The sequence below is a fragment of the Lathamus discolor genome, chromosome Z (genome assembly GCF_037157495.1).
Source record: "Lathamus discolor isolate bLatDis1 chromosome Z, bLatDis1.hap1, whole genome shotgun sequence".
NCBI classification, from domain to species: domain Eukaryota; kingdom Metazoa; phylum Chordata; class Aves; order Psittaciformes; family Psittacidae; genus Lathamus; species Lathamus discolor.
Genome location: NC_088909.1, coordinates 34,956,913 through 34,971,270, shown reverse-complemented (window position 1 = coordinate 34,971,270; position 14,358 = coordinate 34,956,913). Strand labels below are relative to the sequence as shown.

The 14,358-nt window shown below is 36.9% G+C and overlaps 1 protein-coding gene across 1 annotated transcript in view; it reads left to right on the top strand.

Annotated features, from left to right (window-relative positions):
- Positions 1 to 14,358, top strand: part of MSH3 (mutS homolog 3) — a 120,572-nt gene that overhangs the window by 83,707 nt on the left and 22,507 nt on the right. Inside the window, 5 exon segments of the mRNA XM_065662488.1 lie at positions 1,413 to 1,477; positions 2,995 to 3,111; positions 5,265 to 5,372; positions 8,485 to 8,599; positions 12,020 to 12,177. Of these exon segments, the coding sequence (XP_065518560.1) occupies positions 1,413 to 1,477; positions 2,995 to 3,111; positions 5,265 to 5,372; positions 8,485 to 8,599; positions 12,020 to 12,177 (563 nt within the window).

The window sequence follows — 14,358 nt, the reverse complement described above, 5'->3', positions numbered from 1 at the left end:
ACTATATTTGGCAAATACTGGTTTCTTGTATTGCATAAGCAGTGCTTTTGTCCCAGTTTATTTAGTACTGCAATTATTTAATAGGACTAAGAATGAAAGCAAATGGTTTTGTTGTTTTGAAGAAGATTGCAGACTCTCTGCTTGTTTCTCACTAGCCACACAAACAGGCCAGGCGACTGAACTGGCGGTGTTAATTCAGACTGTTTTTAGGCATCCAGCACAGACACAATTGTCACACTATGTTGTGTCTTCCTTTCCTAAGCACTGGATATTTATTTGAGATGAACTTCAGAAAAAGCTGTAATACCAGCACATCAGCAACACCACTAGTGGCGGCAGCAGTTGTCTCATGTTCAGATCTTTGCAGATCTCTGCTTTTGCCCATTTTCAGTCTTTTTATCTCACATGTATTATGCAATTTCAGGGTTTCTACCTTACCAAATCTGTTAAAAGTGTCTTGTATGAATTAAAAGCTAGTGCACTATGTCCTTGCTGGGGTCTTGTGCTCACATTAGAATTATCCTTCTTAAGGGTGATTGCTGGCTGTTCTAGTGAGGTGTGGAAGTTTTTATCTAAAACATGCTAAATGTAATGGAAAAGCTTTGTCAGCTTTTCTGTGAAGGTGGTCAAATTCTGAGTTAATCTAATCTCTGGTACAAATGTGGTTTCCAGTTGAAATTTTTCATTTGAGAATGCCTCAATTCTTTGACATCCAGGACCACAGGCTAGTGTTATAAAGATAACGGACATGAATCATATAAAATACTGCAAGAAACACATCATATAAATTACACTGCACTGAGCCTCTTGCTACTACTGCTGGTTTTCCTTACTCCTTCACTTTCTGACCACAAGTTGATAGAAACTTGATGGAAGGTACTGTTGATGCAGTGCTAGCATTTGAGAGTTTGGGCTCCTGTCTGTGAAATGTTGTAGGTGGCTGTGGCTCAGCAGAATCACTCATCCCAAGGCAGGAGGACACATCTCTCTGATAAGGAGTAGCTTTATCACGTGATCTATAGCATAGAGTCAGTGTAAATGCTAAATTCTCTACAAGCCCCAGTCAGGATCAGGTAAGTAAAGCTTACCTACTAGCTTTAGTATGGTTTTGGCTTAGTAAGAGGAAGGTGAGAAGAGCGTGTTTGTGGGTTTGAATAGAAGGGCAGAGATGGGGCAGCAACATGGTAGGGCTCAAGAACAGGATAGGAGTTGCTTGTTTGTCAGAAAATATTTATGCCATAACCCTCACTTGTGGTACAAAAAAAGAACATTAGCTTCTGGTCTGCTCAGGCAGTGTAGGCTGATTATGGTTTTCTTCTGATGCATGCAGATTTCTTGATGCATGATGATTATGGTTCTGCATTCTTCCTTACATCCCATTATATGTAATATTATATTTCTGTTTATTTTAGTTCACGGTAGAAGTTAAGAATTCCCATAAGTCATCTGTGCCATCTGATTGGGTTATGGTTAGTAGGTATGTAAAATCTCTTTGAAGTTTGTCTATTTTTATATTAAAAGAGTGGTATTTTAGTATTACAATTAATTACATACACATTCTCATTGCTCCATGTGTTTGTGGTTTTGGTTTCGTTTTTTATTTGAAAACCAACCAACCAAAATTGTTATATTAATTTATTGCCATAGTCAGTTTTGCTTAAACACAAACAAAACCAAACTGAAAAAACAGAGTTCTTAAAGTGTTTGTTTTTACATGGTATATCCTTGGTGCACTATGTTACTTGCTTAATCTTTCATATAATGTATGAAAGTACGTATGCTAGTGTCCAAAATTACGGTCTGAATTCAGTTTTGCCTGTAGTTTGTACATGCAAATCTTTCATAAAATTTTGATCTTGCTTTATTCAGAAAGGTGAAGGTAGCTGTGCAAATACCTGTGCATCTCAATATAGCCATTGCATTTAAAATGTCATTTTATGTGTTCATACATCTTACATATTCATACATACATAATTTTGATCTTACTTTATTCAGAAAGGTGAAGGGAGCTGTGCATTAAATACCTGTGCATCTCAATATAGCCATTGCATTTGAAATGTCATTTTATGTATTCATACAGGCAGGGTTTGCTTGCTGTGGTACTTCATGTCGTGTAATCATGATTTTAAATAGCTTTGGATACTTTTCCCAGTAGATGAAACAAAGATAAACTGAATTATGTAGTTGGCCTTTTTTCTTTTCAGTCATTTGTTTTATTATTGAAACAGGTGGAATACCTTAATGTTACAATTTGTAGAGTCAATGGATGTGTAGAGTCCAGTGCTGTAGTGTGTGGAGTCCAGTATTATAATGTGTAGTGTTCTCTACAAGGCCTGGTGTGTAACGAGCACAAACATCTTGCACCAGAAATAGGCATAATCAGGGTGGACCCTGAAACTACCTTCTATCCACTTATGCAAGAATTCAGTATTAAAAGCACACAAATCAGACAGAATGAAGATGATGAAGAACAAATTACACCTAATCTGGATTTTGTAAAATAATGCCTGGGAATGCAAAAGTGACTCCTTAATGAAAATGCATACATAAATAGCAAGTGTCCAAAGAGAAACTTGCAAGACAATCTGTATTTACTAAGTTTATTTCAGGTTCATCATGTAGTTTTCCTCTTTAAAGTGATTTTTCTTTTCTTGGAGCTCCTTATACATGCAATCACAGAAAAGTCATCCCTTTGTGCAGTGTATTGATAAACAAAATTTTGTGAAATATATAAACTGAAGTAATATATGCTACATTGTGAAAAACATTTCAAGAGCCTTATGAATGGGTAGCAATGCAGTAACTTTATTCACAGCAAAGATAATTTGAATCAATAGAGTTTGGTACCACAATAAAAGACTTTTTTTTTTTTTTATTATTTTTTAAGCATTTATTTCAGAGCTCACAGAAGACAAACTTTTCCAATTTTGTAGATGGTATAACTGATTGCTTAGTAACCTTTATTTCATATTTGGCTTTTCTCTCTTTTTCCAGTACAAAAGCTGTCAGCCGTTTCCACTCTCCTTTTGTTATAGAAAATTACAGACATCTGAATCAGCTCCGGGAACAGCTAGTCCTTGACTGTAGTGCTGAATGGCTACGATTTTTGGAGTGAGTTTACAAAATAGAGTCATTTTTTGTCATTGTATTTATTTTTTTTAAGATTAGCATTTTTCTTTTTCTGTTGTTACAGGGGAAATAAAATAATAAACATTGATAATTTAATTATATTGCCCACAACAACTTCAAAGAGAGTAAATTAAAATATTATTCTTCACTTTAAAGCATTTGGATGCAAGACATTTGCAGGCTGAGACCAGCAGAGATATCTCTAGATTTTACAATTCTGACGAAAATGTACTATTAAATATATAAAAGTGTCTCTCAAAATTTGAAAGCTATTAGCACTGCATTAAAAACCTGAAAGTAACATTTTGAGTTAAACCGAATCTAGTCATTTTATTATTGCAGTACAATGTAATTGAACTGGAAAATAGAATTTAGTATACAAGTTAACCAAATTCACTTTTAATTTTAATTTAATTTTAATAGTATGGCTTTGCTGTTAAGTGTTCCATTACTTAAAAAAACCCAATAAATTCAGTACTGTAACTCTACGGGTTTTGAGTTAGGAATGTTCAGGGTGCCCAAAGGCAGACCCTTGGCTTAATGTGATTCTTCATACTCCTATATTTTGTAGGCTGTCCCTGCCAATTGACTGGGTCTGTTTGTAATGGGGTTGTTACTGTCCCTCATAACGGGCACAGAGACCTGTTTGTCTCAGATCTACGTTTTGAATAAAGTTATTTGGCTATTTAGCCAAAGGATCTTTAAAATGGGAGTTTAAAAAATATTTCTCAAACTTCTAAATACCTTTTAATTTTTCAGGTGTCTGGTTATCAAATATATTTTTTTACTTTCATAAATTACAGACCCACTGAAATTGTCCCTCCTGCCACTAAGCGATGTTTGGCTTGCTTTCATTTTTGCTTTTTCCCGCATTGCGAAACTTTAACAAGTTCCTTCTGAAATTGTGTCATGGGACATAACTGATGCCAAGGTTTGCCTCCTAGTAGAAACCTAGCAATTGCTTAAATTTTTTAGAGATCAGAAAACACATTCCAGTTTACCCTTCTCCTGATGTGTTGTTGCCTTTGCAATACTGTAAAAATAGGTCTGTTAAATAATTTGTCACTGTATCAGCCATGTAAGTTTGAGGAGACCTATTTTAACCTTTCTTCAAGTAGAGAACTGCTGCTTTCATGATCACTTTGCTGTTGTCCGTGATGTTGTATGATAGAATAATAGTATTGTTTAGGTTGGAAAAGACCTTCAAGATCATGAAGTCCAGCTGTTGCCCCAGGACTGTCAAGGCCACCACTAACCAAAGTCACTAAAGGCCTCTTCTACACAGTTTGTGAACACTTCCAGGGATGGTGACTCCACCACTGCCCTGGGCAGTCTGTTCCAATGCCTGAGCACCCTTTCGGGGAAGAAATTGTTCCTAACATCTAGTCTGACTCTCCCCTGGTGCGTCTTGAGGCTGTTACCTCTTGTCCTATCCTTTGTTACTTGGGAGATGAGACCAGCTTTAGGACTTGTGTGTAGGAAAGTGCTCTTGTTCCCCAGCTCTCATTTTTTTGTTAAAATAATGACTTAATTTTGCCCCCCCGCCCCTTGGTTTTATATTCTGTGCCGTGTCTTTGAGATGATGAGAGGGAAAAAAAAGAAATTCTTGAGGACTATGTGAATGAACTCTACTGAAAACTGTGTCCTCCTGGTAACGTCGTTACTCTATTGGGGAAAGCAGTACCATAGATGGGAAATTAATTCTTGTATTTTCTGCTGTAGATACCATCCTTTATTGAAATTGTAGGCAGCTTATGCGTTCATGCACTTTCAGGTTTTTGCGGGTTTTTGATCAACATAAGGTTGAAGTGAATCAGCAGTTGGGATTCAGTTGCCACCATGATAAACAGCAGCATTTGTATAGGCATAATTTAGTCAGCAGGGATCAGCTGCAGACCCTTTATATACGATTTAATGAATTTCATTTTGTCTGCTTTTTTTTTGAAGTCCATCTTGATTAAAGATTGTGTCCTCGTATTGTAACTTAATACACTGCTGGGAGTTTTGAATTCAGAGTAATTTTAAGAGCATGGGAGCTCTGTGAGAAGACTGAGCGGGGTATATGCTGACAGTACATTTGTATCTGTATGAAATTATTTTTTTCTCTTCCATATTTTATCTCTGTTTTGGTGTAGCCGTTTCAGTGAACATTACCACCCTATATCTAAAGCGGTTGGTCACTTAGCAACTGTTGACTGCCTGTTCTCATTGGCCCAGGTGGCTAAGCAAGGAGACTACTGCAGGTAATGAACTTTTAATTTTTATGTAGGCTCTTACAGGAAGTAGTTAAATAAAATTTGAATTTTAATAGGTGTACTATGACAAAACACATTTTTAAAATTGTTTACAGTGGATTCAACTTAATCTGATTTTGCAAAGCGACAGTTCTGGGCTTTGTGCAAATCTGTAAACATTACAGCTCAAATTTGACATCTTATGTTTGTCTGTTGTTTGACCTGACTCTGGTAGGTGGTATCTCACATGTACATAAATATATGTTGGACTTTGTGCAGAAATTTTTTCTTCTCTTTCTCAGCAAGGTCTGAATTTATAAAGTCTTTCTAATACCTAAAATTCTAGATAATGTTTCAAGGATGTATTTCAGGTAAATATAGTACAAATAATAAATTATAGGTAAATATAGGTAAATAATAGGTAAATATTAGTACCAACTTCCAGAGCAGAGATGGTGGTTCACCTAGGATCACGTATTTGGCCTGATGAACTGTGCAACTTGCATGTACCCTAGGCACATCAGCCTGGGACTCTGGTGGTGCCAGGGCTGTTCCCCCATTTCTCTGTGAAGGGGAGACACGAACACTCAAGTCCTGCTTCACCAGAGGTTGGTTCAGAGCTGGCTCCTGAGCCTGAACACCCTCCAGCTGGGTCTTCCTCCCACTCAGGAGCCCACATCTCTTGCACCCACACAGAGGCAGTAGGTCTCACTGGAGTGCTTTCTTCCATGCAGTGGGGTTTCTGTCCCCAAAGGCATTGGACGCTCACTGGGCCGGCCAGTGCTTCAACCTGCTGAGTGCTGTCCTAGAGGGCCCTTACTGTTTCTGAGGTTTAATGTAGACACTTCTGCAAGGGCTGTTGGTTTCCAGTCCTCAACCATTCACTCTGTCACACAGTCCACATTGACTCTCTTTTGAAAATGTGTTTTTAAAAAAACCCTGTCAAATATTATCATGTTGGGGCTGAGCTGCAAGTGCTCATACAGCTGCTTTGGAATAACTGTATGAACTCTTAACATCTGAGACCCATGGAAATACAACAAATCATGTCTTAAGTGTGTGTGGATGTAGGGAAATCAGCTTACGTGTGCTGATCGCTTCTGGACTCTTGGGATCTTGTGTGTGTCTGTCAAAATCTCTTTGAAAGTAATTGCTCAGTTCTGTATACTCAGATGAGAAAACAAATTGAAATCTGATTTGTTCACTGTGCAGAGTTTAAATAATTCACTGAATTTTGAAGAATGGCTTAGAACCACATACAAACTGGCAAGAAGACTTCTTAGTGAAACTTCAGGGAAGGTGTCAGTAATTCATTTTGGAGGGCTACTGAAGGAAAGCTTTTCACATTAACTAATTCAAGTATTTCAGAGGAATGTTTTTGAAGGAGTGAGGATTGTTTCCTATTACCCTACTTGAGGCATATAAACAAGTGGTGAAGTCAGGACAGAGGTGCTCCACACAGTTGTTGGAGAGAGAGGAGCACCTTCTCAGCTTTGAGGCATCTCATAACCCCTGTGTTGGAAGATGAACATCAGGCCTTCTGGGCAGCAAAGTTAGATACCTAAAGATGGTGTAGGTAGTCCAGAGATGATCATCTGATGTTTGAGAATCTACTCTGCAGACTAAATTTGTTTAACATGAAGGAATGCTGTTGAGAAGTTGGTACCTGACTAAAGGACTTGTTATGCATTCCAGAGCAATTTACCTTTTTTTTTTTTTTCCATTTTATTTTATTTTTCTGCCTTATGGCGCATAATTGTGTGATTATAGGAACACAGTGCAGGGGAGAGGTCTTGAATTACTATAGCTGAAGCAATACTTCCATGGACCCCTTAGAAGCCAGAACAGGCAGTTAGCAAGATTCATGACATCCTGAAACCATATCCTGTCTCACAGATACTTGGAAGGAGGCTCAAGCAGTTAAAAAAAGGGAATTATTTCCAAAGCGGAGGGCAGAATTATGAAATGGCAAATGGATCACTTAGCTGTCATCTCCCTCTCTTGAATACAAAGTGGAGAGGTACAGGAGGAAGTACTTCTAGGTATGTGCTCCTCTTTTCAGACCATCATATTACAGCTTCAACTTATGCATCCAGCAAGTGTAGAGTGAAATTTCCTTTCTTTGTCCCCAAGGCCCAAGACCCTTTTGTATTGGTTTCATTTCAGTCATACAACCGCTGGAAGTATCTTTATGCTGAAAAAAACCCAAAAAGAAATCGTAGTCATAATTCAGTTGAACATGATGTTTTTGCCTTTTTAGTTCTGTGAAGAACATGCAGCTCTTGGAGATGGAGGTTTTCATACCTGGAGATAGTAACAGAATTATACATATTACATTAATAGACATGTAGACAGATTTATAGCTAAGGTGGAAGCATTTGAGACAAAACTTTTTACATGGCTTGGAGATGAGAGAAAAAAACTATGGATCTGTTTGCATGTTAATTTATAAAAAGATACTGTAATTTCAGTGTTTCAACTTAGGTAGTAAGGTCTTTTATGACAGTTGTTTGGTGACTGTTATTGGGTGTTGCTGTCGGATTACAAGAGCTGTGATGTTTATTGGAGGATTATTGCCTCATCATACCCTCATCTTTGATTTGTATTGTTTAATGTGTTACCAGTCATAAAACATGTTTGGACAATTTTCTTTACTCTCATGCTCCGCTTAGGACTTAATGTAGTAACAGGCAGAGCCAGTTCTTCAGCAAGATCATTCTGATAATATGAAATGTATCTGCAGAAGGTGGCACTTAGCAGAAGTCGGTGCAGTGATGGGACAAAAGCAGACTCATCAGTTTGGGGGTTTTGCTATTGCTAGTTTATTTTGTAGTTCTTAATAGTTGGGGTTTTTTTTAGAATACACAAAAACAACTGAAAACATTCCCTAGGCCATGAAAACTGAAGAAAATACTTTAAAGTTTCTTTTTTTTCCAATCTGCTAATATCTAGTATTTTTTTATACCTGAATGAAACCAAGGCATTCTTTAAAAATACTTGATAGCAAGAATTATTTTTTCTCTCTTCACCCACCCCCCAAAATCCTGCCTGCTTTAGTTACAGTAGTTCTAAATAATCAGTTACAGTAAACATTGAAATTAATGTCTCTTCCTTTTTGCAGACCAACTGTGCAAGATAACCAGCGAGAAATAATTATAAAAAATGGGAGGCACCCTGTGATTGATGCATTGCTGGGAGAGCAGGATCAGTATGTTCCAAATTCCACTAACCTCTCGGTAAGTACTGAGATACCATTTCAACTTCAGATAATTCAAGGGAAGGAATCTGGGATTTGCTTTCTGCCAGTTAAAATAAATAAGTTACTCACACAACTGTCTGCTTGGTTGCAATTCAGAGAGGGATAGCTAGGTGTGTCCACGACTGTTTTGTCCTTTTTCAGCTATCTTACAGCCAGATGCTCTCTTTACAGCCTTGCTCCGTCTTAGTGGCATAAAGAAAAGTGATCTCAAAATCAGGAAAATGAAAGTTTAGATGGTTATTTAAAAAAAAACCAAAACACCACAGTTTTTTTAACAGCTTCATCAGAAGGAGTCTGCATTTTGTTGTAACTTTATTACAAACTTGTGGAGTTTTTTAATGTAGAAGATAGCAACAACTTAAGAATCATAGAATCAGCTAGTTTAAAAAGACCTTTAAGATAAGTCCAACCATTACCTAGGACTGCCAGGACCACCAGTAAACCATATCACTGAGGGCCTCATCTACACAGTTAAGTTTTCTAACTTGAGTCTCCGTGTAACATGTTACAGGCTCAGTTTTCTAAATTAATTCTCAGATAGCTCAGATTTTTTTTCCAGATATTTGTCTACTTTGTAATTTCCTTTCTTTCTGGAAGTATTAATTTCATACAGCATTTCTTGCTCTGACTAAGCAGGTTTGGAGCTCTGACTCTTCGCTATATTGTATCAAGTACACACTCTGTAGATGGCACTTAGTTGTAAGAAGGCTTTTATATTAATATATGATAAAGATCCCCCCCTGCAAAGTGTAGCTTGCAGCCTATGTGTTTCTTCTAAGTCTCCCTGTGACTTATTTTCTGCAATAACCATGTTGTGAAGTAGTAAGACTATTATTTACTTGTATTGTTGTCAGTAGGTCAGAGAAAGTGTGGGTGCTGCTTCTTAACATTTTCTATGCAATGTTACCCAAATTGTATGACATAAATTGCCTAAAATTACTATAAATATGCAATTACCATATGCAGGAAACACTGCTGTATTTTATTTCATGTAATCTGTTTCTGATAAATGTATTTTAGTTTGTTTCCTCCTTTTTTTCTCCAAAAAAAAAAAAAAAGAATCTGTTAAGTTACATGTCCTTTTGACATTTTTGTTAAATATTTACCTGTCTATATATTTTTTGAAATATTACACATTTGTTCTTCATATGTGTAAAAGACAGGCTTGCAACTTAACTGTGAATACATAAATGCCTTTTCGTACAGTAAATATAGAATAGGTATGAAACAGATGTCAGTGAGGAGCATTGCTGTGATCAACACCATTTAGATTTGTCTACCTGTTTTTTAGGAAATATTTTTAAATGTTCTTCTATCCTGCACAATGATACAGCTATTGTGAAATACTTCAGGGAATGTTTTTGAAATTATTTGTCAATTCCAAACAAGTGGCAGATGGCACTTACAAAAAATTCAGCACTTCATTCAGTAATCATCATGCACTTTCCCTTCTTAGTCCCATTCTTATGTTGCCTTTCTAAATACTGAATATTACAAGATCAAGTGATCGTGGTAGAATCACTCTTGCCTCTACTGCTGGTTTCAGCTATCTGTTTTTTGAGAGAGGTGGGTGGGAACTCAGTTTATTAAAATGCCTCTTTTTTTAAACGGATGTGTTTGAATCAGCAGGAAAATGGATCTTTTGTCATGTTTTCAGCTGAAATGTTGTTGAATATCTAACTTTAGGAAAAGCTTTCTTCAGTGCCCTGAAATAAATATTCTTCCATTCCCCCTCTCCTCCACAAACTTTCATGGATTCATTTATTACTTTTAACTTCAGCCATAAATTTCAGTAAGATGTTAGCTTATGTTTGCATGCGGTTCTAAGGGCAGATGAGCTTTGTGGTCTGCTGTTACAGCCTATGCTCTTTTTGAAAGCTGGCTTTGCTTTGGTTGGAGGGACCCTGGAGGGATACCAAACATGCATGAAATCTGTGGAATCCAGCAAATGAACTCATTCTGGTTTTAAATATCTGTAAATTTTGTTGTGTTGAGCCCAGTGGTGGCCCTGACAAGGTTTTAGTAACAGTATTGAAACTATACCTTAGAGACTAAGTCGGTGTGTTTTGCTCCTGTAGAGTCATACGCATTTTACTACATCCATCCTTTATTTCTGAGAGTGGCATTTTCAGGATTTTTACTTTATTCTGAATTCCACATAGATGGGGTTTCCTCCACAAAAGCTGAACAGCTTTTTACATACAATAAATACTGATTGCATGTTTCTTCTGTATGATCAGGATCATGACATGTGACAGTCCTGTCTGAATTTTATTAACCTCCTTGTTAACAAAGTGAAAGCTCTATCAAAATACAGATCTGTAAAGATTGTAATGTTTATTCTGTGAAGATTTTGTTGTTGTTGTTGTCGTTGTCACAATGCTTAATCAGTTCCAAGATTCCTAAGTGGTGTGGCTAATGTTCATTATGCACTGCTTGTCCTTTCTTCCATGCCCCTCCCATGGGGCAATGGAATATGATGATTTTTGGTTAGTTCATCAAGTTGTTGGATCTCATTGTACATACCCAGTAGAAAGTAGAAGCTTAATTGCCCAAAGTCCTTGCATAACTTAATTTCCTAGTCTTGAGTTAGGCTATGAGAAAGCTTTATAGATTCATTGATGAGTTTTAATTTTGTATTAGCAATTGGCTTGCACAGAGTTTTATTCTGTAACCATACAGAGGTAGCAGTATTGCTGGGAAACTTACTGCTGAGATGAGCTCTTGCATCTGATTTTATTTTCCATAGGATTTCAGTGGTTAGGTGCACTGATCAATCAGAGATTGGATACAGTCAACTCACAGTATCTGTGTTGCAGTCAAATATTGCCTAAGTCGGCAGTGTTTTCATTTCTTGTATAGCCAGTCTGTTTAAATGTGCTTATGTTCAACCAAGGCAAGCAATTATGAATGGGTGTAAAACCTAGGTCATATCTTTGTCTGCCAGAACTATCCATTTGGCAGTAAGAACTCTTTAACTAGAGAGGAATCCAGATCACAACCAAATTCAGACAGCACGGGCTATGCTGGAAGCTGATGAGTTTCTCTCTTTCTCCACAGCAAATGGCACACAGAATTGCTGTAGTGCTTTCTTGCTCCTTGATGGAGAAAGAGGTTCCCCCTCACTGTCCATTTTGCTGAAGAGTAATAAAAGTTCATGTTTCTGTCTCAGTAGTCTAGAAAGGTCTTGGGAAGATTTATCCATGTGGGACTTCACAATATCTTAAAATGTGAATGTGTTGAACTCCAAGAATGAAGCAAGCTGTTCACCTAGAAACAGAATGTTTAACCCCAAGGACTTGTTCTGTATACCTCTAAGCAATGTACACACAACATATTTTCTCTTAGAAGCACCAGGTGCTGGACAATATATTTGACCACTGTTTTATGTTTCCAGGGGTATGGTGAAAGGGTCATGATAATAACTGGACCTAACATGGGAGGAAAAAGCTCCTATATAAAGCAAGTTGCATTGATCACCGTCATGGCACAGATTGGTTCTTACGTTCCTGCAGAGGAGGCAACAGTTGGTATTGTGGATGGTATTTTTACCAGGTAATCTTTCAAAACTTGCTGTGTTTTGAAAACGTTACTGTGGCAGGGGGGGTGTGCGTGGAGGGGGGTGTGTATATCAAAGTATAATTTCATTTTTCATCATAGAGCCATGGGCTAGTTTGGGTTGGGAGGGACCTTGAAACTTACCTAGCTCCAAGTTGCTCCAAGTCCCATCCATCCTGGCCTTGAACACTTCTAAGGATGAAATTTTTCATTTATACTTCAAAGTTTTCTTTTTAAATACATGCATTGGTTCTTAAATTTTGATTCTGATTTTCTCATAAGCTACAGTACTTGGTTTTGAATCTTTAAAGGATAAGAATGTTAATGTGTCTGTCTTGATTAAGATCCAGGTACCTAACTTTATCTGCCTGAATGGACATCTCAGCCAAGTTTATTCTTCTCGATTATAGCCAAATGGTGCTTCTCCTAAAATAAATGCTATCACCTTTAAAAATCATGTCACAGTTTCTGCTGTGCAGTGCAGTTGTATATACTCACAGTACTTGAGACTGAGAATGTGGGGCTGCGTATGTTCTCTGCTTACTATCCTTCCTCTACTAGCAGTCTTGAATATACTTTACTCTTTTAAAGAATGAATATGGCAGTTCATTTCACTCAGTCTCATTTTTAAGGTAGTGAAAAACTCAGTTTTAAGCTCAGTGATTTTTAAAGTTTATCAGTACAGTCAAAACTTTCATATTTTATAATCTCACATTACCAAGAATTATTAATCTGTGTTTTCCTGTTTATTTAATCTCTTTGTTAATCATCAGTAGTTCTGTGTTAGTGATGGTATTTTAGATAGAAAATTGCTTACAGTTATAATCTTCACAATAAATGTATATGTGTGGCACAATTACCTTTCCTGAAATTCTAGTGATGGCAGTGTGCATGTCAGAATTAACTTTTAACTCTGAGGAGAATTTGTAATACTGCTCATCTGGGATTGCTTCATCATGTAAAGATGCTGTAATCTTATGCCACACTGTGTCATGACAAAAATGAATGAAACTGCGCTTTGATGCACTTCAGTGCTAACTGCTAAGCACTTTAACAAAATGGAAAACAATTTGTATTATCTTTCCAGAATTAATTTGAGCTGAAAATTCAGAATGGTTCATCTTTTTTCTCCCTAACCTTGTGTTGAAAGTAATTAACTGGTTGATTGGATGAGCATTTCACAAGGAACATGGAGATACAGAAGATTCACTTTACGTTAGAGAAAGAAGCATTAATTACGAGCAAATTGAAGATCTTTTTATCTTTGTATGTGTGTTGTAGGTGAACTTAGAGTACTTGTGCTCACATCATCTTAATTTGTAACTATGCATAAGTCTGTTACTCTTAATATCCACATTCCTCTACTTGTATTCAGTTGTCGTTGCAATGTAATTATTTCTGCAGAAAAATGAAAACTACAGCGTGAAAATCTAGAAATTAATAGATCTGAGTTCCACCTGTTCCCCAGCGTATTTCTCTAATTCCACTTAGATTTCCTCTACATTATACATTTTTTGCATCTGTTCTGATAAGGTAGTGTGGGTGAAGGTAAAACTTAGGTTTTTAGATTTAAAGCCAAGAAAGCCTAGAGTGTGTTACTGGCTGTGAGGTTTCAGACCGTTTAATTTGAAGCCCAGTCAGATTCTAACACATGAGATTGATTCCTCACTCATCTAAATTAGTTTTGGAATCTCAGCTGGATATGCCATTCTTCATTCAATGTGAAATGTGTTAAACACCAGATGAATATACTGAAGACTTACCTGAATTCTTGTCATTATACTGGCAATTAAGAGTAAACTAATTGGCTCAATGTTAATCGAGACTGAAATTTTATTATTGAGGTAGAAGTAGTCATGCTTTAATTAAAAGACTAACAGGAGGAAAAAAAAACAAACCGAAACAAACAAACCAGAACCCTGAGGTGGTTTATTGTTTTCCTTCAGAAAGCCAGGAATTCAATTTGTAAATTTTTATCAGTGGAACTGCTTGGCTGTGCATCTGTTTAAACTTCTGCCTTCTATATAGTGTGATTTGAGGTAATCAATTGCACTGCTGGGAGAGGCATTAGCTATTTGCGATGGTCCACAGAATATGAGATCTTGACCCAGCTGTAGCTTCCATTCCAGTACAAATGTCCAGGAGAATACCTGAATCATGATTTTGCTTGTGGAGTCT